The 23,131-nt window shown below is 44.2% G+C and overlaps 1 protein-coding gene across 7 annotated transcripts in view; it reads left to right on the top strand.

Moving 5' to 3' along the window:
- The window catches only part of Auts2 (activator of transcription and developmental regulator AUTS2), a 1,059,321-nt gene that overhangs the window by 716,216 nt on the left and 319,974 nt on the right, over positions 1–23,131 (top strand). For all 7 annotated transcript variants that reach the window (XM_076923064.1, XM_076923068.1, XM_076923067.1 and 4 more), the window contains one exon: positions 20,496–20,525. In XM_076923064.1, coding sequence (XP_076779179.1) covers positions 20,496–20,525 — 30 coding nt within the window. The remainder of the gene's footprint in view (positions 1–20,495; positions 20,526–23,131) is intronic.

Here is a 23,131-nt window from a genome sequence, read left to right as displayed (position 1 = left end):
TATGGGAGTACTCATCCCACTGTGGATGGCCACATCCTTAGACTGATGGGTCCCGTGTGTACAAGAAAGTTAGCTGTGTAGGAGCCAGGGAGTGAGCCAGTAAGCAGCATTTCTCCATGGCTTCTGCATCTAGTTCTTGCTTGTTTGAGTCTCTGCTCTGACCTCCCTCAGTTGTGGACAGTGGCATGGAGGGATGAGCCAAATACCCCCCCCCCCCCAGTTGATTCTGAGCATGTTTACAAAAAGTCAAGTAGAGCAAGTAGGTTCTAGAGGTTTGAGCCTAGGTCCTCACACTTATACTGCAAGCATGGTAGTCTCTGAGCCATGTCTCTGTGGCTTTTAATGGGCACAACACAGTTACATTAACCTGGTCCCTAGGTGGAGACTTTCAGGTTCATGAAGTCTGTATGTTATTACAGAGACTTAGAATTACTTACGTTCCAGTGGCAGGACTCCAAGCCCCTATTAACAGAACTCTGAGCAAGTTCCTTCATGACTTTAAGAGTGACTTTTAGGCATAAAAGGAAGAAGGAGGAGGAGGAGAAGGAGAAGGAGAAGGAATGCTAAAACCTTCAGCTTGAAGGCTGGAATATGTTGTAAAGTTCTTACTTTGACTATTGGAATATATATATATATATATATATATAAATTATATCTTAGTAAAGTTTTTGGTCCTTAGTGTGTACTGATAGCAGCCATAGAAATAATTAATATATTACTGTTTTTTTCTAATATTGTGTAATTTTCTTGCATGTTCATTTTCTTTTAAAATTTATGTATGTGTGTGTTTGTGAATAAATATATATGTATATGAATGCACTTATGCATACATATTCATGGATGTGTTGGTACACATCTGTACATTCATGTGAAAACCTAAGGATGTCATTCCTTGGGGACCATCTACCTTCTTTCATGAAAAAGTCTACCATTGAACCTGGAGCTTTGCTGACTGACTAATGAGTCTGACATTCCAAGTACATAACCATCATACCTGGCAATTATGCATAGGTGGTGAGGATCAAACTCGGGTCCCAATCCATGTGTGTAGCAAGTACTTTACCAACTGGGCCATCTTTGGATTTCTGAGACAGGGTCTTGCTATATAGACCTGGGTGGCCTGGAACTCCTTTATATAGAGTAAACTAGCTCAAACCTTACTGTATCCTTCCAGCCTCTGCCTGGAGTGCTGGGATTACACCTAGGTGCCAGGGGGACCACCTGCCTGAAACAAATTCTTAAATACATTTTTGTTCCTCTTTCATATGTAGACCTGTGTGTGTGTGTCTGTCTGTCTGTCTGTCTGTCTGCCTGTCTACATGTGTTCCTGTGTACATGAAGAATTTAACTAAATTGTTTGAAAATTAGCCTGGCATAATGGTGTACACCTTAAATCCCAGCACTTGGGAAGCAGAGATAGGTGGATCTCTTTTGAGTTCAAGACCAGCCTGGGGTACAAAACAAGTTTCAGGATCACCTAGGTTCATAATGAATCCTTTTCTTTAGAAACAAATAAGTAAATTGGATGAAAACCAAAGTCCCTTGTGAATGTGTTTTCTGATTGCAAAATAATCTTCCAAGTAGGAAATGGACATCCTGTAGTAGTATGCGTTGCTGCCTCTCAGGAGCCCTGCCGATACTGTGTCTCAGCACTGTTGCAACACAGGCAGGGATGCAGCAGCAGGTCTCTTCATGATCTACCTTTCCTTGATTACCGGTGAGGTGGAACTGTTCTTCATTTGTTTATTACTCATTTATATTTTCTCTTCCCTGAGTTGACCTCTTCGCTTTTGAAAGGAAGGATGAGTCTCTAAGGGCTACTGTAGAAAAGATGCTGAGGTGATAATTATCTCAGAGCCCTGAGGCAGCGTGTTGCAGGAGAGAAAATTAAGGGCCTCCTGGGACTCGGGAGGCCAGAACCACAGAGGGTTTGTTCCTAAACCACAGCGAGCTCTGTACCGTCAACTAGAAATCAACATCTGCCCTCTACCTTTATGTCTGCTGTACTTAGAAATAGTTCAGAGTTTTAAGAGGGAGTTCTCTTTACCTTGCCCACAAGCCTGTGCTTATAATTTTTCTAGGATGTCACTGCTCAGGCTGGGTTTCTCGCTCTCAGCATCCGGTTGGTTGGGTCACACACACGGCAGCCTTGTTGTAGATCTTGCATTTTGTGATCCCTGCCATCCAGCCAGAAGCTGTTTGTTGCCCTCTCATGTTTAAATCTGTTGCTCAGGCTCTCTCCTCATAGAGCAGCACAGCCCATCCGTGCTGATGTCTTCATGTCATCCTCCCCTTCTGAATTTATGGGACAAAATAAACCCTCTGCCATAGAAGTGGGTATCGATTATTAAAGTACATAATAAAGCCCGTGAAGGGAGTGAGACCTAGTAATCTGTCCTGCTCCTGGGAGAGGGTAGTAAACCCTGGCGGAAGCTGCAAGCTGCCTTCTGCCTTGAAGCTAGGAGGTTTCTTTTTAATCAGTAGTCAGTCACCAAGCGGTGAGTGAGAGAAACCAGACAAAAAAATAGCCCATACTGGGAAAAATATGTAACAACTGAGGGGAAAAAAATTTTGTGTGTCTATATCTAATATTTTAATATATATATTTACGCAAATTTATATAATATATATTTCATAACAGCAAGCAAGTGGGTGGCTTAGGGAGTCCCATCTATAACAGTGGCTTCAGAAGAGTTATTAATAATATCAGAAGAAAAGAGCAAAGCATCAGAAGCAAGGATGGCCTAAGAGATCGCTTTCCAAGTGAAGAGGTCTGATGTGCAAACTTGAAGGCTTCTCTTCCGTCTCCAGAATTTACCATAGGAAGAAAGCACCAACCTCACAGTGTTGGCCCTGCGTTTGCTGCGACATGTGTGCTTGCATTGGTACTCACACACACCAGGTGTGTGCACACACATACACACATTCATACATGTATGAAATAGAAGAATGGGGAGGACGGAGAGTCAGGGAACCAATGCAAATAGGAAGAAGGGAGGATGAGCAATAGAAATGTCATGAGGAAGCTCCTGTCACAAGATGTTGCAGCAGATACAGTGACTTGCCGCCTACCCCAATGACCAGAGTCAGATTTCTGGAATCAATAGAAGTGACCCATAAAAAGTTGTCATCTGATCTCCGCATGTGCATTGAGGTGTATGCACACAGAATAAATTAATAAAATAAAAATGTACCGCACTAACTGATAAAATGTATTAGTAAAACAGAAAAATTAAGTAAGCTACATAAAGAAAGATAAAGAGAGAGTGTCTCTCGATGAAATTTTCTGGGGAAACTGTGTTGTGGTGAATGTTTACATTTTTCCTCCATATCTCGATAATGGTGGTTTCAGGAGACCCGGAGACACCCTAAAATTAGAAAGCAGGCTAGCCCTTTCGTTCCACCCTTTTTCTTTCCACCATCTTAATCCCCTAGGGGGCTTTTCAAGTAATTTTTCAGTAAAACAAAGACATGCAACCCCTCAGACAATAACGTTAGCACACACACCCCCACTTCTCCATTACCCCAGGAGAGAGGTTCAGGGGAAGAAAAATAAAGACTACTCAAATATTGGCAAGCTAAAAAGGGGCCTGCGTTTTCAACACAAAGAGATGTTTGTTTTCCTTGCGTTTTAACTCTTAATTTTTGGCACAGTGGGGAACTCATGCACGGCCACCATTTAGAGTGTAACCGTGTAGTGGCGCTCTGATTGCCTGTCACAGGGGCGTTGTGGCTGAGCGCCAGGAGGCAGGCAAACGAGGTCAGGGATGGAGCTTGCTGCTGAGGTCCTGTCCATTTCCCCTTCCACTTGTTTTTCCTCTGGCTAACCACTTTTCTGGCCTGACTCAGAGGAATCACTCAGGGAAGACTTGAGGCTGAAATTCCTAACAGGCTCTTTTTAATCCCCTTGATTTTAATCAGAAATACACAATTATTCTTTTTCCTCCAAATAGAGAAACTCAATCCCCATTTTAAATTCAATTATTGTAATTGCAGCATTCAGAAAACTAGCACATTCATTTTCTAATAAGAGATTGTGGATACCAAATTACCGCATATAGTATGTCAAAACAGGAAACTCGAGACTGGCAGACTGGCGGGTGTTTTTATCTTAGCAATTTGTATTTTCTTGCAGGCAATTTATGGTAATCTTACCCTTCTTATTTATGATATAGGGGGTTGGTTTTTAAATCTCTCCTAAAATAAAAACTCTTGTCCAGTACATTGTAATTTAAAATCCCAGCTATGAATAAGATGAACTCCAAGAAGGCCCAAAATTGAAGGCAGGAACCCATCCACTAAAAGGAAGTAAAACCGTCTTTTTGGGAATCCCGTAGGCACAGGAGATCCGATCATCCGGAACCACTTCGGAGTGTTCATAGACGTTTGTCTCAAGGAATGTTTGTATTTCTTTAGCCAAGCTGTTTGCTACCTTAGTTTAATATGACTTTGCCTGGCAGAAAGCTGCACCATGGCTATCAAGCATTCCCAGTATCAGAGCTCTCTGCTGCTCTGTTCCAGCTGAGGTCGGCTTGAAGTGAATCAGATATGAACAGAAATACTGTTAAGAAAGATGTTGACATTCCTGGTTTTTCTAGAATGGACTCAGCATCTGTCCTGCTTTCACTTCTGTTGTGATGATGAAGCACCCTAACCAGAAAACATTATAGGACAGAAAGGATTTATTTGACTATACTCCCAGATCACAGTTCATTGGGACATCTCTTTCAAGGCAGAAAATGAAGCAGCCAGTCATCCCATATCCATAGTTAGGCAGAGAGAAATGAACACAGCCATTCTGCCTGCTTATACAATTCACAGACCTGCACACCAAATGATGTCACCCACTTCCACAGTGGCTCTTCCCTTCTCAACTAACAATCAAGGTAATCCCCCACAGATATGCCTGATCTGGTTTCTCAATTGAGACTGTCTTCCCTCTTATTTTTGGTTGTGTCACATTAACAGCTAAAAGAAGCCAGGACAGCATCAGACATCTACCCTGTATACACACACACACACACACACACACACACACACACACACACACCTCTGATGTGGTGTTATTTTATTAAAGTTTACTTTCAACTCAAAATCATTTCCCTGACTTTTTCACTGGTGTCTGTAGACCAGTCATTTTTGAGCACCTGTCTGCCCATTGCATGAACCACTGTGTTGTATGTGTGAGTACATGAATAGATGTGTGGAGGTCAGAGGTCAGCATCTTCTATTGCTACATCTAATTTTTTGAGACAGGGGCTCTTACCGAACCTGGCACTTACCAAGTTTTCTAGATTGCCTGACTAACCAACTCTGGAGTTATTCCTGTCTCTGCCTCATTGGTACTTGGGTGTACAGGCATGACAAGTAGCTTCCTTACTTGGGTTCTGGGGATGCAAACATAAGTAGTTTTGCTAATGGAGCCAACTCCCCAACCCTGTACACTATGGTTCTTGATCTTGCCAAGTAGTAGTATTCTCTAGGATCATACCCTGGTGAGCCTAGCTTATTGATTCACTCTTCTGTGTGTGTTCAAGGGCACTAATTATGTGCCAGGTTGAAGCTGGGAACTTGACCATCACTGTGGAGATACAAGAACCTGACAGCTGAAGAAACAGAGCACAGAGAAGCTCTCCTAGGGAGAAAAGAGCAGACATTTCAACAGGTCCCCAAAGGCACATGTTGTCTTATCATAATCTGTTGTCACATTCCAAAATTGCTGGATTCCTGCCTATACCAACAGTTAGTTGGTTTATTATTATTTACTAATTAATTAGTAAGTTAATTTTGTTTTTGTGAGACAGGGTCTATATATGGCCCTGGCTATCCTGGAACTCACTGTGGAAAGCAGGCTTGCCTTGAACTCACAGAGATTTCCCTGTCTCTGCTTCCCGAGGGTTGAGATTAAAGGCATACACCACCATGCACATCTTCAGTTGGTACTCTCTCTACATGTTCTACCCATCTATTTACTTTTGTTGCTGGGGCTGTAGAGAGGGCTCATCAGTTAAGAGCACTTGGATGTTCGTTCTGAGCATCTGAGTTTAGTTCTCAGCACCTAGACCAGGTGGCTCACAACTGCCTGTAACTCTAGCTCCATGAGATCTAATGTCTCCTTGCTTCCATAGACATCTGTACTCAAAAGTACACACAAACAAACATACACGTAATTTTAAAAAAATATTTTAACTATAAAAAAAATGCCAAAACCCATAAGCCTCTTCTGCTCTTTGCGTATGATTCAAATTTAGACTCTCAATCTTGTATTCATGTGTATGACTTTGTCTCTTTGCACACATTATGTAGTACTATTTGAGTTTTAAGCCTGAGTTTGCTTGCCCAAATATAGTGCTCACTTAGAGCATGAAGGAATGCTATACAGAATTCTAAATGATCTTGTTTTGTTGGCATTTTATCTAAGCAATAAAACTATGAGTTACCAGGATGGTCCTTGTACTTACTATTTGCTTTTCTTTATTTGGGTTGTTGTTTCTGACTTACAGTAGCCTAGTATTAGGTCTTTAAATACTTTCGAAGAAGACATACTTGTGGAATCATGGTTTGCTCTCCATGACAAGCTAGTAGGGATTTCTACCCAAAGTTTGAGCAGTTGTTACATCTTCGAATTTCTGTGTGTGATATGATATATCTTTCATGCAAAGATTTGAGAAACAGATATCATGTTTCTTTTGACTGCCTTTACATGCTGTTAATCATTGCAGAAATTTTGAATATATATATTCATACATATATACACACATATACATATGGACCTCAGATAACAAGTTTCACAGGAGTATCCCCCATAATGTTAGAAACCTGTAACAACCATGTATCTTCCTATGGAAAAGGTGTTGGAATTTGAGCTTCCATTGGCTTTGGGTTACTGAGCCCTTCCCGTACAAATGTTCTTGAGAAAGGAATGGTCTTGCATGGAGTAGAAATATGACTGATTACTTGGAGTTTGTGGCTTAAGAGTCATTATAACTCCCCAGTTTCAAGTTGCCTGGGATTAGATTCTGCAAAGCAATCAGTTGGGGGATGTATGTCAAGTAGTTTCTTGGTGCAGTGTGATTAGTGAAAGAGCAAATGGTATGCCTCACAACTCAGGGGCCAAGCCTGTGATGACAGAAGCGGGTCCAAGTACCATCTCAGCCACAGGAAGAAAGCCTTCACTTCTCTTGATAAATGTTAGTGCATGCCTGTTTACCCAGATGCTTAGGAAGCTGAGGCAGTAGGAGCCCAAGTTCAAGGCCTGCTTGGAAAGAAGAGTGAGTTCAAGGCCAGCCTGAGCAACTTGTTGTAACCTGTCTCAAGATAAAAATTAAAATGATGTAGCTTAGCATAAAGCAAGCAAAACTAACTGGAATCTGCCAGTGAGGGGCATGGCTCCTTGATAGAGCCCCTGCCTAGAATCCCCCCAACCCCCAGCCCCCATGAGGGGCTGGGGGTGTGGCTCAGTGGTAGAGCACCTGCCTAGAATCTCCCAGTGAGGGGCTAGGGGCGTGGCTCAGTGGTAGGGTACCTGCCTAGAATCCTCCAGTGAGAGACTGGGGGCGTGGCTCAGTGGTAGAGCCCCTGCCTAAATGGGGGGCTGCGACTCTACCATAGGATATGGAAGGCCTAAGATATACAAGGCAATTCCCGGTTCTGGGTGAAAAACAAAAGAGAGGAACTGGTCAACCCTCCTTTCCAGGGTTTCCTAGGCATTCTTTTGTGATGCTGTTAGGAACCAGTCTTCCCGCAGAGCCCTCTTTGCTGCCCTGCTGTTGTATATCCCACCCCCTTCTGCTGTGGCTGAATGTGAACATCAGCCATTTGGCGCAGAATTGAATCATGTAGGTGCCACTTAGCATAAAGGCAGAGTTCCATTCTGTCCTCCACAACCTCGGTGGAAGGAAGGGAAAATATGGTTTGCGACAGTGTCATTACCCTGGAAAAAGAACTCAAAGCTGCAGGCTCTTTAAGAAAGATGCTTTTTACTTTGAGTGTTGGAGAAAATAGAACAATTACCTATTGAAGTCAAAGTGGATGAAAAAACACCCCTGTTCTTCCTACCCTGGTCATTTAATCTATTCGGATTCACTGGGCCTTTCTGAAGGTGAGTCAAGCCAGGCTAGCTTTTCTTGCCTGCTGCAACATCCCTTCCCCAGGACAATGCACAGTGGAACTGATTGCCAGAGGTGCCTTGCCCAGGGTAGACATTACCTACGCAAGGTTGGAGATTGCTCACAGGTATTTAGTATCACAGAGCATGGATGAATTGAAGAATGAGTGGAGGGAGGGAGGGAGGGAGGGAGGGAGGGAGGGAGGGAGGGAGGGAGGGAGGGAGGGAGAGGGGACCTGCAGAGCATTGAGCATTGGTCATGATGTATGCCGATGTGTAGGATGGTTCTCAGGACAACTGTAGGGCACTTTGCTCACTGGCTGAGAAGAGGACTTTTGTCTGTGAAGTAAAAGAATGCTGTTATGTCTCCACTAGGTCCAGACAGGTTGGCAGCACCTGACTCACAAAGACTTGACAGGGAGGAGGGGAGGGGAGGGGGAGGGGAGGGGAAGGGAGGGGAGGGGAGGGGAAGGGAGGAGAGGAGAGGAGAGGAGAGGAGAGGAGAGGAGAGGAGAGGAGAGGAGAGGAGAGGAGAGGAGAGGAGAGGAGAGGAGAGGAGAGGATGGGATCTAGCTCACTGGGTCAGAGTGATTGTTATATAAGTAAGATGACCCAAGTTCAGGTTTCCCCATATACACTAAAACATAGCTAGATATGGGTCTTGTATCCTCTTGAGTAGGGAATGGGGGTATCAAGCCAACCAGCCAATATAGCTTAAAACAGTGACCTCTAGCTTTAATGACAGAGACTCTCTTTCAGAAAAAACAGGACTGAGAGTGACTGAGCAGGACAGCAGACATTGGCTTTTGGCTTTTGTACCTACATATACTAGTGCGCACACTGATAGCCACCATACACGGAAGGGAAAAGGAAAACAGTCATGGTGGCGTACTGAGTATTCCCCAGAGGTGTAAGGACAGTACAGCTACATAGTGAGTACCCAAGGCTACCCAAGGTCCATGAGACTCTATCAAAAACAAGCAAGGAAGAAAAAAATGATAACGATGAACGATTTCTTAAATTTGATTGGCTGTTTCCTATACCTAAACACTAGTCTAAGTGTTTTGTGTGTGCATGCATGTGCATGTGAGTGTGTGTGCGTGTGCCTGTGAATTTTATTTAATTTAGTAAGAGGGTGCCCTCAAACCTCAAGAAAGAGACTGAACAGTCCCATTTGGTAGATAGTAAAACAGAGGCTGAGAAAGTCAATTGCTTGAGCCTAGAGCAATGCTTCTCTACCTTCCTAATACTGCAACCCTTTAATACAGTTCCTTATGCCATAAAATTATTTTTGTTGCTACTTCATAACTGTAATTTTGCCAATATTATACATTGTAATGTGAATATCTGATATATGACCTTTATGAAAAGGTCATTTGATCCACAGGTTGAGAACCCCTTCCCTAGCATCTCTTGTAGACTTTATATGGCAGGGGTAGGAATCGAACCTGAACCCGGTTACTATGGTCATATATGGAACATGATAAGGTATTTCTAAAACCTCATTATCATTTAAGTTCCCACTACAAAGTAGCAGGCTTTGTTTCCATGCATCTACTCTGGGGCCCTCTCTTAGATCTTAAGAATCAGCCCATCCCAAGTTTCTAGATCAGGGACTGGTTTAAACCAGCCAGCTGAGTTTCTGCCTCCTCCCCTTGCCTGCCCTCATCCTCATTTCTCTTATGGAGCACATTCCTAAATAAGGATGGTTGCTGTGCTTTAAGGGCATACAAATGGCTTGCCCTCACCTGTCAAGCATGATCCTTGTATTTTACCAGGCCCATTATGAACGCAATCTTTCTGTCGAAAATTTGCATACCTCCTTTCTTGAAAAGTAATGACAGCAATTTCTTTCCCTGCGCTCACTCTCCGAGTGTCTCATTTAACGGCACCTGTGAAACCGACAGGCACAGAGATGAGAAGTGAAAGAGAGCAGTTGATTAAATCATCATCAAGTCGGGCCTCAGAAAGTCAATTCTGCTCGCCGTCCGCAATGATATCCTTTTATCTTAAAGTAATGAGCTATGGCACTTTCGCATCGGGTAATGCGATAAGTTCTATTAGCATGTTCCATTTGCCTCACAAGCAAGGGCAAGTCATTTTAGCTAGCTCATATCACCGCAATCAAAGCAATTGGCTTCCCAGGCAGAGAAGAAAGGGAAAAGGCTCAGGGTGATTTCTATGGATCACAACACAGCGGAAAAAATAGACTCTTGTATTATTTTAACCCGTAACATACTCTTCCTTTTTACTCCTCAGCAAATTTGGCCTAAATTATTAGTCCACACAGGACTTCAGGAACCAGGCGTGAGTCAAGGCAGACGTGGGGGCAAAGGAGAAAGAGATAGGGTGGCATTTCCGGGGTCTCGAGTGGCACAGCACTGGGGAAGAAAACCAAGATTGCCTCTCTGCTAATATCGTCGTGGGCTCATAATCAACCCTTGCTCGGTGCCATCCTCAAAGTCGTTAGTAATAGGTCCCCAGACAGGCTAGGATTAATGCTATTGATAGTTGGAAATCGGCAAGCCAGTGGCAAGGAAGCAAAGAATCTACTGCTTAAGCTAAGAAGAGATCGTTCACTAATCCCAGGGCCCAGGCCCGGGGTGTGGCTCAGTCAGTTGAGGGCTGGCCTAGCAGCCAGGTGGTCCTGTGTTCCAGCTTCTGCCCTGCGGAAGCTGGCTGTGTTATGCATGCCAATATGCCTGACCCTCTGAAGGCGGAGGCAGGAGCATCAGCAGTTCAAGGGCAGTCCCCAGCAACATAGTATGTCAAAGCCGTCGTGACGTACAGTAGCCCCTGGGTTGAAAGCAACACAAAAATCATGGCTCCTAGGCTACTCGTTTTACCATTTTAGAGGTTGGCAACCAGGAAGTTTTGTTGACTCTGTTATTGTTTTGAGTTTTGGGGATTATGGTTTTTTTTTTTTTTTTTTTTTTTTAAATTTATCTTTGGAGTTTACATATGCTTACACCCAAAAGGTCATAGCTTCTTTTCTTGAGTGTGAAAAACACTGAAGATTTGTGAGATGCCCACCTCTCTCTTCTGTCCCAAGAACCAAATAATGCCAAAATGATCTAAGTAGAAATTACAAATTGTTTTATGAGATACACATATCCCTGGATTTAAAAGTGAAAAAGAAAGTTGAAATTTAATTTCTGAGGTTAAATTCTCAGCTTGGACTGTTTTCTATAGCCAACGTAATTGCACTTTTAGCGATTGGTCAGAATGGACCTTCAGGCACATGAATAGTATTTTTAAAGTGAACACATGTGGCCATCTGAGAGCTGGCTGGAAAAAAAAAAAAAAAAAGAAGTGTTCGTCTTTGAGCTGAAGAGATCGATGGCTTGGTGTGTAAAGCCCTTGATCTGCAAGCGTGACAGCCTGAGCTCGAATCCCAAGCATCCACGTAAAGTCAAGTGTGGTGATGAATGCCCTGATCCTCAGTACTGGGGGTATCAGAACAAAGAGACAAATCTCAGGGTCTTGTTGACCAACTGGTTTAGCTGAAATGGTTGTCTCCAGATAAGTGGGAGACTGTCTGAAAACATATGGTAAAGAGCAGCAGAGGCAGATAGCCAACATGGACCTCTGACCTCCACATGCACACACACAGAAACACACACATGTACACACACACACTTCTCAGACCACATTGGTTGATGGAGCTCTGCCTATTTCCAGTATGCAAAACACCACATCCCAAGAGCTCCCTGTATAGGAGCGCAGGAGTTTTGTACCAAAGTTCAGAAGCTTGCGAAAGCTTATGCTCTCCTGTCTCTTGAGCAGCTGGACTATGTATTATTTTCAAATGAGCTCATTCCAGGATTGTTGCTTTATTCTTTGGACTTAGGTTTAGAGCATGCATGCCTGTTCATCAGCCTTTCATTGTATCTGAGCTATTTTTGACCCCCCCCCCCCCCGTGGAGTTATTGTTGAGACAGAAGTGAGGAACCAGGGCCATCATTTTACACGAAGGAAAAAAAAAATCCTACCTAAAACCACTGTCAGGATTAAAATGCTCTTTATTTCAAAAGCCCCAATAGCTTTAAATGTCATGTAAAGTCCACAGGCAATGAGACAGCTAGGTAAACAGTGGGAAGGGGCTCTTTGGCACAAGATGGCTGCCTGCATGTTTTAGCTGTGCAGGGAGTCAGGCAAGCTGGCAGTGGATGTGGTTAGTCACACGCCTGCTTCTTGGCTTTTTAACAGAAGGAAATAAATGTCATAATTTCTTCAGGTGGCTCCTTCAGAAATTGCTTTTAGGTAAGGGATGTCCTTACTGTCTTAGATAAACCGCTTGGCCCAAAGGGGGAATCGATTTGTTTTGTCACTGGCCAAGTTAAATCGTACTTGATGTGAGATGGTGTGGTTTACAAGTTAGGGAGTTCCCCCCTCGTTTTCCTCCCATTTCCTTTAGGCGGAAAAGAGAATAAAATAACTTTGTTCAGCAAGTGGCGTTCAGCACTGACATCTTTGGTGGTGATGATAAATGGGTCTGAGATACAGAATAACTGCTCCAGCAAGGTCCATTGAGCAGAATGGAGAGCAGTGCCCTCCTCAATGTCATTGTGTGTGATGTATTCAATGATTGCCACTTTCTGCTTAAGAATGCATTCCATCACTGGCTACCCAGCCCTGGTTCCTGCAGGCTGAACAAGGCCGCAGACCTTCATTTATTCGAAAATTGGGAACAGAGTCTTAAAACACACCGAGATTTCCTGAATAAAAATGAGGCAGGCCTACTTACGATAAAATGAAATAAAAGTCATAATCCCATTCTTTTGGGGTTTTGATGTTTTGTTTTTTGAAGATATTTTCATCTCAGCCCCACGCGCTGCTAAGAATTTTTATTTATTGACTTTCTTTATTTAGTTGTTTTGTGTGCGCGAGCAGACATGTGTTTGTATATGTGTGTTCTTGTACATATGCATGCAAGGTTAGCATCAGTGGACAATCTGCTGGAGTTGGTTCTCTCCTTCTATCACATGAATTCAAGGAATGGAACTCAGGCCGTCAGGCTTGGCAACAAGTGCCTGCTGAATCATCATGCAAGTCCTTTAAATTATGAATAACAGAACGAACACATGAATGAATGAAGGAATGAATGAATGAATGAATATAAATCTTTTCTGATGCACCTACTAGTATCTGGCAAGTGTTCAAACAAACTTCCCAGTGTATTATGCAGTCATATTACTGTATCCTATCCCTCCACCTTTGGAATCACCTGTTTTGTTAATTATACTTTACCTAAAATCAAACACATAGTTGGAATATGTCTTTGTTAGAGTTACCACTGCTGTGAGGAGCCACCATGAGTAAAAGTAACTTGAAGAGGAAAGGGTTCTTATGGCTTACATTTCCATATCACTTTTCGTCATTAAAGGAAGTGAGGACAAAAACTGAAACCGACAGGAATCTGAAGGCAGAAGCTGATGCAGAGCTCATAAATGGGTGCTGCTTACTGGCTTGTTCTATATGGCTTGTTCAGCCTGCTTTTTTATATACCCAGGACCCTCAGTCCAGGGTTAGTACCACCTACAATAGGCTGGGGCCTCCCTTGACAATCACTAATTTTAAAAATGCTCCTCCAGGTTTGCCTACAGCCTGATTGATATTAGGAAGCCATTTTCTCAGTGGAGGTTCCTTCCTCTCCGATGGCTCTACTTGTGTCACATTGACATAAAACTCATCCATATAATTGGACATCAAGTGTGTGTCAAGGTCAGGAGGTAAAACATGATTAAGACAAGACCTCACTGTTCAGGGAAGACATCTCTCATGGCTAACACCAAAAATGTAGCTGTTCAGACGGTGGAAATAGCTTCGCATTGTTTTAGGAGACTATTTAAGTTAAAGCTCAAAGAAAGACACTCTCAGGTAGAGGGTATGGCTAGCTACACAGACAGTTGAGCATGAGGGTGTAGCTAGAGCATGCCTGGGTGTGGCTGGAGCTAGGGAGGCACTCGGTAGAGTAGCTCTCAAACCCAGCCTTGCCTGTGAGCTGTGTGCAGTGATGAGTAAGGTGTCTCATTGTACCCATTGGGACCCTTTCAGAGAAATCATTAACATCACCTTATCTCTTAAATCTAAGAACCATTATAATGTGATATTTTTACCTCTGTCTTTTGAGACAACATCTCTAGGTGAGCCTGGCTGTTCAGAAACTCACTCTGTGGACCAAATTGTTCACTAACTCACAAAGATCCCCTTGCCCAGTTTGTTTTCCTTTTGAATTTTTCTGGAAATTTATTTTTTTATTAAAACATTCGTGAACCTTGAATGTAACTCAGTTGGAAGAGCATTTGCCAAGCATTCGAGAAGCTTTAGGTCCTGTTCCCAGCACTGCCTGCATTGAATGAAGAAACTGATGAGCAGCACAGGCCAGTCATCCCCACACTAGCGAGGCCAGGGCTGGAAGATCATTTGCTCATCCACGTCATGGAGTAAACTGCAGGCTAGTCTAGTCTTCTATAGGAAACCTTATCTCAAATAAATGAGTTAAATAAGACAAACAAGCGAGCAAGCAAGCATGTATCACCACACCAGTTTCTTGTGTGGTAGTTGAAACAGGAGGACTTGTTACCTCTAACTCCTTGACATTCAGTTTATGAAAGGACAAGCAAGTTACATTTGAATGGTAGCCTGGTAGCCATGTTGGAGTGGCAATGACTCTGTCTGGATTTCTTTTTTTTTTTTTTTTTTTTTTTTTTTTTTTTTTTTTTTTCTCTCTATTTCTGCATTCAATGCCTGTGGTGTTCACTGTAGGCTTCCAGTTTGATGCATCAAGTATGGTGGTTTAAATTCTGTCTCAGCCAGAGGACCAAGCAACTGCAATTCTTTTCCTCCTCTTCTTGCTATTAAGATGGGGGAAACTATTTCCACTTGTCTCTCAGGGCTTTGAAACCTTGTCATGGAGAACACTCCGACACCTCGAGCTCCCATTTGGTGGGCAAACTGTTTGCTAATAAACCAAGGCAGGACCCTGATGTCAAAATGCTTAAGACGGCGAATCAGCTGGGACCGGTTTCTGTGCCTGACATGCCTTTTCCATCTCCCTGCGTCCTCCAGAACATAAACCTGAACCAGGAGGTGGTTCAGCATGAACTCTTATAAATTGGAGTGGGTGTCTAGGGACAGGGGAAACAGACAGTTCTTCCTTTAACCTTTGAAGACCAACAACCATCTGGCCTGAAAAAATCCACAGCGGGTTCAACCTGGGGTGTGAAAGCTGGGCAGTGTATTTAATGTGAATTCGAGACCATGACTTCTTCCCACCCCGACTCCATAAAACAGCCTCCCTTTTTCATAAAGCATGCCTATAAACCACTGCTGGCGAGGCAGAAAGACCGCTCAGGACCCCAGCTCACTTTCCATCTGGGGCTGTCAACAAACCCCCTTTATGAGTGGAATAGACTTCTTGTATGCAGCCAGCTTCTGGCTGGCTGGCTGGCTCTCTCTCTCTCTCTCTCTCTCTCTCTCTCTCTCTCTCTCTCTCTCTCTCTTTTACTGCAGAGTGTTCGAGGAGCCAGGCTGGGCAAGCGTCAGGCGCTGTTTGCTGAACGCATTTATTGCCTTTGCATAATTTATGAGCTGGAGGGGTTGACCGTCTTTGCTCTCTGCCAGGGGCTGGCACTGGAGGCTCCAGAGAGTGGAGCTGTAAATTGGATGGTGAGCTCCTGCTGAGCTCACAGCAAAGTCCCTGGGTCAGTATGGGAATTTAATACCAGAAATGGAACTGTTTTTTCAGCGCACCATGTGGGCCCCTGGTGCCGCAGACAGTGTTTTGGCAGACTCTGGCTGGCCTTGCGAGGGGCCTGTCACTCATGAATGTGGCGCGTGGGGAGCCCCAGCATTTGTAATCAGCTTGGCATCCGTGTGGCTTCCATAATGGATACCAGTAGGTCTCAGTTCTTCACCATATGCTTAACTCTGGAGGCAAGGTGCTTCTGGGTATATCAGTAATTACTTGATGCGGAATTAAGTGGACCTTGAAATTAGTACTGGACTCTCCTAAACCAGGGAAGCTTAATGCTTTGATAGGAATAACCATTTGCAAAGACTTACCGCTGTTTGGATGTGGGCGGGAGAGGGAGCTTCCCCCACTTTTCCGACTCCTACTCCTGAGCATAGACCCTGGAGGATGGAGGGAAACGTGTCGCTCCAGCCTTCACTGTCATTACCTCATATGGATAACGGTGAACATCTGGGAAAGAGCAGGCATGACAGAAGGCACCACTCTGGGCTGGGGAATGTAGCTCAGTGGTAGAGAGTTTCCCATCATACACAAGGCCCTGGGTTTACATCCCCCAGCAAATGAAAGTAAAAGAAGAAAAAAAAAAAAGTCTCCTCTCTTCCCCGCCCCTCTCGACTAGGCTCTGTTAGCCTTGAAAATATACTTGAGAGAACACAGTTCCCCCACAGCCATTCGTAGTTCTAGACCTTCAGGGTCATCATCTCACACACTCTCCTTTTCAAATGATCTGATATGATAGAGAAACCAGTCATTGATTGGGCAAAAGACAGCAAATGCAGACAGACTGAGGTCGGAAGCCTGGTTGGAATGATGCCCTTGGGCTTGACAAAGTTGCTGTCAGTCACTGGATGTCTGATAACGCTGTATCACCAAGGAGGCAGAAGGAGAAGTAGAATTATAGCCCTCACAATTGTCACTGTGGGGGGAGGGGGTTAGGAAGTAGAGGTGAGAGGATCAGGAATTCAAGGCCATCCTTGCTCAAGCAGCAGGTTCAGAGCCAGCCTGGAGTGTGTGTGTGTGTGTGTGTGTGTGTGTGTGTGTGTGTGTGTAAGTTCCTAAGTGGTTACAATACAGAGTACTTATTATGGTACAAAGAAGCAGTGGTCTCCACACACATATCCATTTGGATGAAGATTTTATTATCATCTCTTTGTAGCATCTCTTTGTTGCTGAAACAGTAATTTTTTTTTTCTAAACAAAAACAAGACTCCATTCTGACATGGGTCCAGTGGCTCAGTGATACCAGCCTTCTCTTCCTTTGGCCTCTCCATCTTATTTGTCACTGAGGCTTTTGGAGTTGCTTAAACCATACTTCTCCAAAATGGCTGCTGTAGATGCTCACATCATGGCCGAATCTAGTCAGACTTGAAGGCAAGAGGCAGGACCTGCCTGCCTGTCTTTAAAACAAAATAAAACAAAAAAATCCCCCCCCCCCAAAAAACAGTCTTTAAAAAAAAAATTATTATTGTGTATTTGTGTATATGTGTATGTAAGTGTGTGTATGTCTGTGTATGGGGGTGTCTGTGGGGGTGCATATATCTATGTGGGGGGAGTTTGTATATGAATGTGTGGATGGATGTCTATGTGTATGTGTGAGTTTATGTGTGTGTGTGTGAGTGTATCTGTTGGGTGTGTGTGAGTGTGTATGTGGGTGTGTCTATGTGGGGGGAGTCTGTGAGTATGTAGATGGGTGTCTGTATGTGTGAGTGTGTCTGTGGGAGGTGTATCTGTGTGTAAGTGTTTATGTGGGGAGTGTCTGAGTATATGTGAGTCTGAGTATAAGAGTGTCTATGTGGGGGGAGTCTGTTATTGTATGGATGGGTATCTGTGTGTATGTTTGAGTGTGTCAGGGCAGGAATTTGTGTGTATGTGTGGGAGTGTGTTTGTGTGGGGGTGTCTTATGTGGGAGTATGTATGAGTGTATCTGAGTGTGTGTGTGAGTATGTGCATTTGGGGAGAGTCTGTGTGTGGGTAAGTATCTATGTGTATGTGTGAGTGTATCTATGTGGGGAGGTGTCTGTGTATGTGTGAATATGTCTATGTAGGGGGTGTCAGTGTGTTTGAATGTGTATGTGTGAGTCTGTATGTGGTGTGGTGTGGTGTGGTGTGGTGTGGTGTAGTGTAGTGGGCCTGCATGCATGCATGTGCTATGGACCACGTGTGGAGGTCAGAAGACAGTTCTTAGGAATCAGTTCTCTCCTTATACTCTGGGATCTGGTGATCACAGTCAGGTATTGGGGCTTTTGTGGCAAGTGCCTTTACTCCTTGAGCCATCTTGTAGGCCCAAGGCTCGTTCTTTGCCCACTCTTCCCTACCCCAGGACCCTCTGTAGACGTCAAATATCATGTGACCAAAATGGTTCTCATAGCCGCCCAACAACATAAGAAAAACATGGGAAAACGGAGCATTGCCTTTTTGAACTCTAGAAGATATGAGTTTTAGGAGAAGAGAGTTGTGGCTCTCTGTCCTCCAGAGGCAGCCGTGGTTCATTTTCTGTTTCTGATGGTGACTTCATCTGCTCCCATATACAGGTGGCCACAGTGAAAACGTTGGCGCCTTCCTAGGCTCACCTGCCATTTGCTTTCCTTAGCCATGTATTGCCAAGACCTATCAACTCTCACTGTAGATCTACTGAACCATCTGTTTCACCCTCCCCCCAAACTAGGCACAGTGCTGGCACAAACAGTGGCCTAGTTGCCAAACTTTTCCCACTGTGACCATCTCTCCTCTTAGTGAGTGTTCTTTCTCCACCACCCATGCAAAGTGATCTCATCTGTACAGCATGTTGGGTGAACCACAAAGAAGCCTGAGGCTCTGTCTTGTGTCTCATCTTGGTTGAATCCTTGGTTGAGGTTAGTAGGGCCTCTCCAGGACTACAAAGTGAAGCCATATATGCAATCATACTTTCTTAGCATTTACTCTCACAAAACATACCTTTTTATTATGTATATGTATGTGTGTACCCTCATGAGTGTGGAGATCAGAGGTCAGCCCTGTGTGACTTTTCTTAGAACTTGTTCATCTTTTTTATTGAGAGTCTTTCCCCAGGATCTGGGGCAGTTTGGCCAAAAAGCCCCAGGGATCTCTACCTTTCCTTTCTAAGAACTGGAATGACAGATGTGTGTCTCCCTGTTCATTTTTTCACATGGGGTGTGAAAACCAAGCCAAATTAAAATCCTCGTTCTTGCTCAGCAAGCATTTAACTAACTGAGTTATTTTTCCAGCCCATTTTTTAACCCATTATTTATTAACAAAACATTCTTAGTTTTTAGAAGAGCATAGGATCTTTGTTTCCTTCAGCTTCTGTTAAGAATCCAAAACTGTGTGATAATTCCCTTTCTTTGGTTCTTCTAAACCTAGAGGAACAACTGGGATTTGGCTTATCACACTACTTATCATTCTTGGTACATCATCTGAAGGGAGGTTTCCTTCTACTCATTGCTGTGACCAAACATTCAACCATAATAACTCACGGAAGAACTTGTTTTGGCTCACTGTTCGGGGGTACAGTCCATCATGGTGGGGAAGGCAGAGTAGCAGAAGTGTGAGTCGGAAGGTCACTCATTTTTGATTGCTGTGAAGAGATACCATGTCCAAGACAACTCTTATAAAAGTCATCATTTAATGTGGGATTCACTTATACTTTCAGAGCTTATTTTGTTACCATGGTGGAGAGCATGCAGCACCCAGGTAGAAAGGATGCTGGAGAAGTGACTGAGAGTTCTGCATCCTGATCCATAGGCAGAGAGGAGTGGGGAGGGACTGGGCTTGGCATGAGCTTTTAAAACCTCAAAACCTACCTGCAGTGGCACACTTCCTCCAACAAGGCCACACCTCCTAATCCTTCTAATCCTTTTAAATAGTACTATTCCCTGGTGAGGAAGCATTCAGATAGATGAGCCTGTGGGGGCAGCCATATCGCATCCACACTCAAGCAACAGCAGAGAGACCTGAGTGCTCAGCTCACTCTCTCCATTTTATTAAGGTCTAGACCCTTAATCTGTAGAATGACATCACCCAGATTTAGGGAGGTTTTCTCTCCTCAGTTAATCCAGTCAAGAAAATTTTCTGCAGACATGCCCAAAGGAGATTCCAGATCCTTTTACATTGACCATTGATATAAACCATCACAACATCACAGGCATGGGGCCTTTGCCTCTCAAAAGTCCTGGCAAGAGATTGCAGTGAGCAAAAAAATTTGTTTTCTTCTTGAGAAAGATTTGGAAGAACAACTTCCCAGAGCTGAAGGCAGGGCATGTTCTTCTGCAGAAATGGTTTTTTTTCCCCAGAGCCCTCAGAAGGATCTTGAGTCCCCTTCATCCTGTGGCAGGGTTAGCCCCTAGCTTGGTGTCTCCTTGCTCTTCAAAGTTGTGTGTGTGTGTGTGTGTGTGTGTGTGTGTGTGTGTGTGTGTGTGTATGTGTGTGTGTGGTGGAGTCTCTTACTGAAGACTGGGCACTGATGTGAGGAAGCTGACAGTTCTTTCCTTTTCTAGCACTGGAGCTGTAGAACATCTACAGCCTAGAGACATTCCCTTTCCTGTATTTGCTCCTCCCTCGGGGGAGGGGGAGGGCTGTCTGCAGCAAATTGCATAATCACCACACTGACCTTCATTCTCTTGTCTTCATTTCTAGTGTGACAGTGACAGCGACCAGGAAGAGAAGGTAAGATGCCACCCTTCCATTGCAAACACAACCCACGAAGCCTTGTGTGCACCGTGGCACGCCTACCAGTACCTGTTCCCTCGTGAAGAATGTCTTACTGGTCACACTGGGACATTTTCAATGATAAGATACACTGTGCCAAATCGGTGACATCCTCCTCTTTGAAACATGCCGCTTCATGTCTCATTTTTGTCACACCGAATTTTCACTTCACAGAACCCCAAAACACTTATAAAGAGAAATAAATTTGGGGGGGGGCGGGTTTCATGATAGAAACATTCTACTTCCTCCTGAGTATTTTTAATGTCATTTCTACCTGCCTTTTTTTTTTTTTTTTTTTTTTTTTGACCTCCTTGTTTTCTCCTGCTTCTCCATAGCTTCCTAATGGAAATATCAATGATGTGCTGCTAGGAATTTCCTCACAGGGCAAGGCAGACAGGGGTGGCCTGGGGTGGGGGTGGGGGGCTCTCCTGTCTTCTGTTGGTGGGTGTTGGGGAAGTGGTGTCTCCCCAGTAAGTATACCCTCTACCTGAAGGCTGAGGTCCAGCTTCAGTGTATACAGCTCAACGTGGATGAAGAAGGAATCCAGGCTCTGAGCCTCCAGAAGATCGAAATCGGGACCAGTAAAGTAGGTTTTCTGTTGACTAAAGCAAAATGTTTATGGGTATGCTTTTTTCTTCCTAGCTGGTGACATCTGCCAAACAAGTGTCTTTCCATTTTTACTGATGCCTTGTGTAACTTAAACAGTTACCTGAATCTCAAAGTGTGTGCACTGCATGGTCCCAAAGCAATTGGTCAGGCCTCCCTTCTGTACCCCTTCCATGATTTCCACCTCCTTCCTGCTCGCTTATCCTCCGCAGAATCCCACGGTTCACGTGCCTGATCATTCCCCATCCATCTCGGACTTTCTCCCTCCGCCTCCACAACAGCCTCCAGGAGAGATCTGAAGGCTCCTGTTCTCCACTGTCATTAATTTGAATTCAGCATATGTAGCCGGTTATAAAACCCAAGACACCATCATCTGAGCAGGTCAAGCATATTCAGATGAAGACAAATGGTGCTTATTTGATTTCCTTAAAATCAGGAAATGAAAAAAGTGCTCTCTGGAGAAATCACGCTCCGCCTGACTTAGATGATAGACCAGCACGTGTCCCCCAGATAAGAACAGGCTCTCGCCTGGAGGTTTTTATCTCTGAAGGACGGCCAGGACTGTCAGCCTGCTGACATGTGCATTATCCATGTCATTTTAAACAAAGTGACCTATGGAAGGGTGCGCCGTGCTGTGACATGGTAATGGGCTGTTGGATGACAGCAGAGGTACACACTGGGTAGGGGGCTGTGGGCTGTTCTTTTGTTTAACTGACAAGTCAGAGCTTCCTGCCTGCAACCCCCAGGAGAGAATCTTAGCTCCTTAGAAGTAGGACCTTGGGTATTTTGGACAGCCAACGTGTGTCAGGATATGTGACAGCATACAGAGTTCAATCACTGCCCATACTAGCTCCAAGGTCACATGGACGTATGGCAAAAATCACCATAATTGGGGGGTGGGGGGAGCTTTGGCACCCAGGAAGATTCTGAAACCATTTTGACCATTTTGAGAGCTCTACAGAAAAGCAACAGTTGACCTCACTTCTACAAGAGGGTGGATTTTATTCAAGGTCTTTTTCTGCACACTTGTGTATATGTGCATTTTCCTGTATGTGCAGATGCATGTGTACCTGTATGCAGGTACATACAGAGACCATTACCAAGTGCTGTCTATATGATTTTTGAGATAACCTCTTGCTAGCCTGGAGTTCGAAAAGTAGGTTGGGTTTGCTAACCAGCAAAGTATAGGAACTGTCCTGTCTCTGCCTGCCCAGCACTAGATATAAGCCTGTGGGTTCTAGGCACTGAAGTTCATGTTTGAACAGAAAGCACTTCCAAACAAGCTCTCCCAGTACTCTGGGCATCTTTATTTCTAAAGCCTGATGGCAGACATGACCTGTCATGTCAGCATTTAGGAGACTGAGGCAGCAGAATTTAAAGTTCCAGACCAGCATGTGCTACAAGGGAGACTCTAATTTCAAATAAATAAAGTGGATTCCATATTGACACAGGTGTCTGCAGTAGTGGGAGAGGGTAGTAAAAATTCCACGTTGCCATTTTTTTTCTTAGTATCTCAATCAAGGCACTTGGCCTTGGTTATACCTCAGAATCTCCAAGGAACTCCCCCAGGCCTGCTCTCCACTCTGGGTCTCTTGCCCTGTAGTCTCTGGGGACATCAACCATCGTTAAGCTAGCCCATCAGACGGGTTGTTTCTAGAATGACATGGTTGTTGGCATTAGAAACCTTGGGAGAGCTGGGCGGTGGTGGCGCACGCCTTTAATCCCAGCACTTGGGAGGCAGAGGCAGGCGGATTTCTGAGTTTGAGGCCAGCCTGGTCTACAGAGTGAGTTCCAGGACAGCCAGGACTACATAGAGAAACCCTGTCTCGAAAAAAAACAAAAACAAAAACAAAAAACAAAAACACAAAACAAAACCAAAAAACAAACAAACAAACAAAAAGAAGCCTTGGGAGGGGGTTATCAAGATGGTTGGGAGCAGCAGCATAGAGCGAGAAAAA

The sequence above is a fragment of the Arvicanthis niloticus genome, chromosome 24 (assembly GCF_011762505.2).
Source record: "Arvicanthis niloticus isolate mArvNil1 chromosome 24, mArvNil1.pat.X, whole genome shotgun sequence".
Taxonomy (NCBI): Eukaryota; Metazoa; Chordata; class Mammalia; order Rodentia; family Muridae; genus Arvicanthis; species Arvicanthis niloticus.
This window is presented reverse-complemented; position numbering and strand designations above follow the sequence as displayed.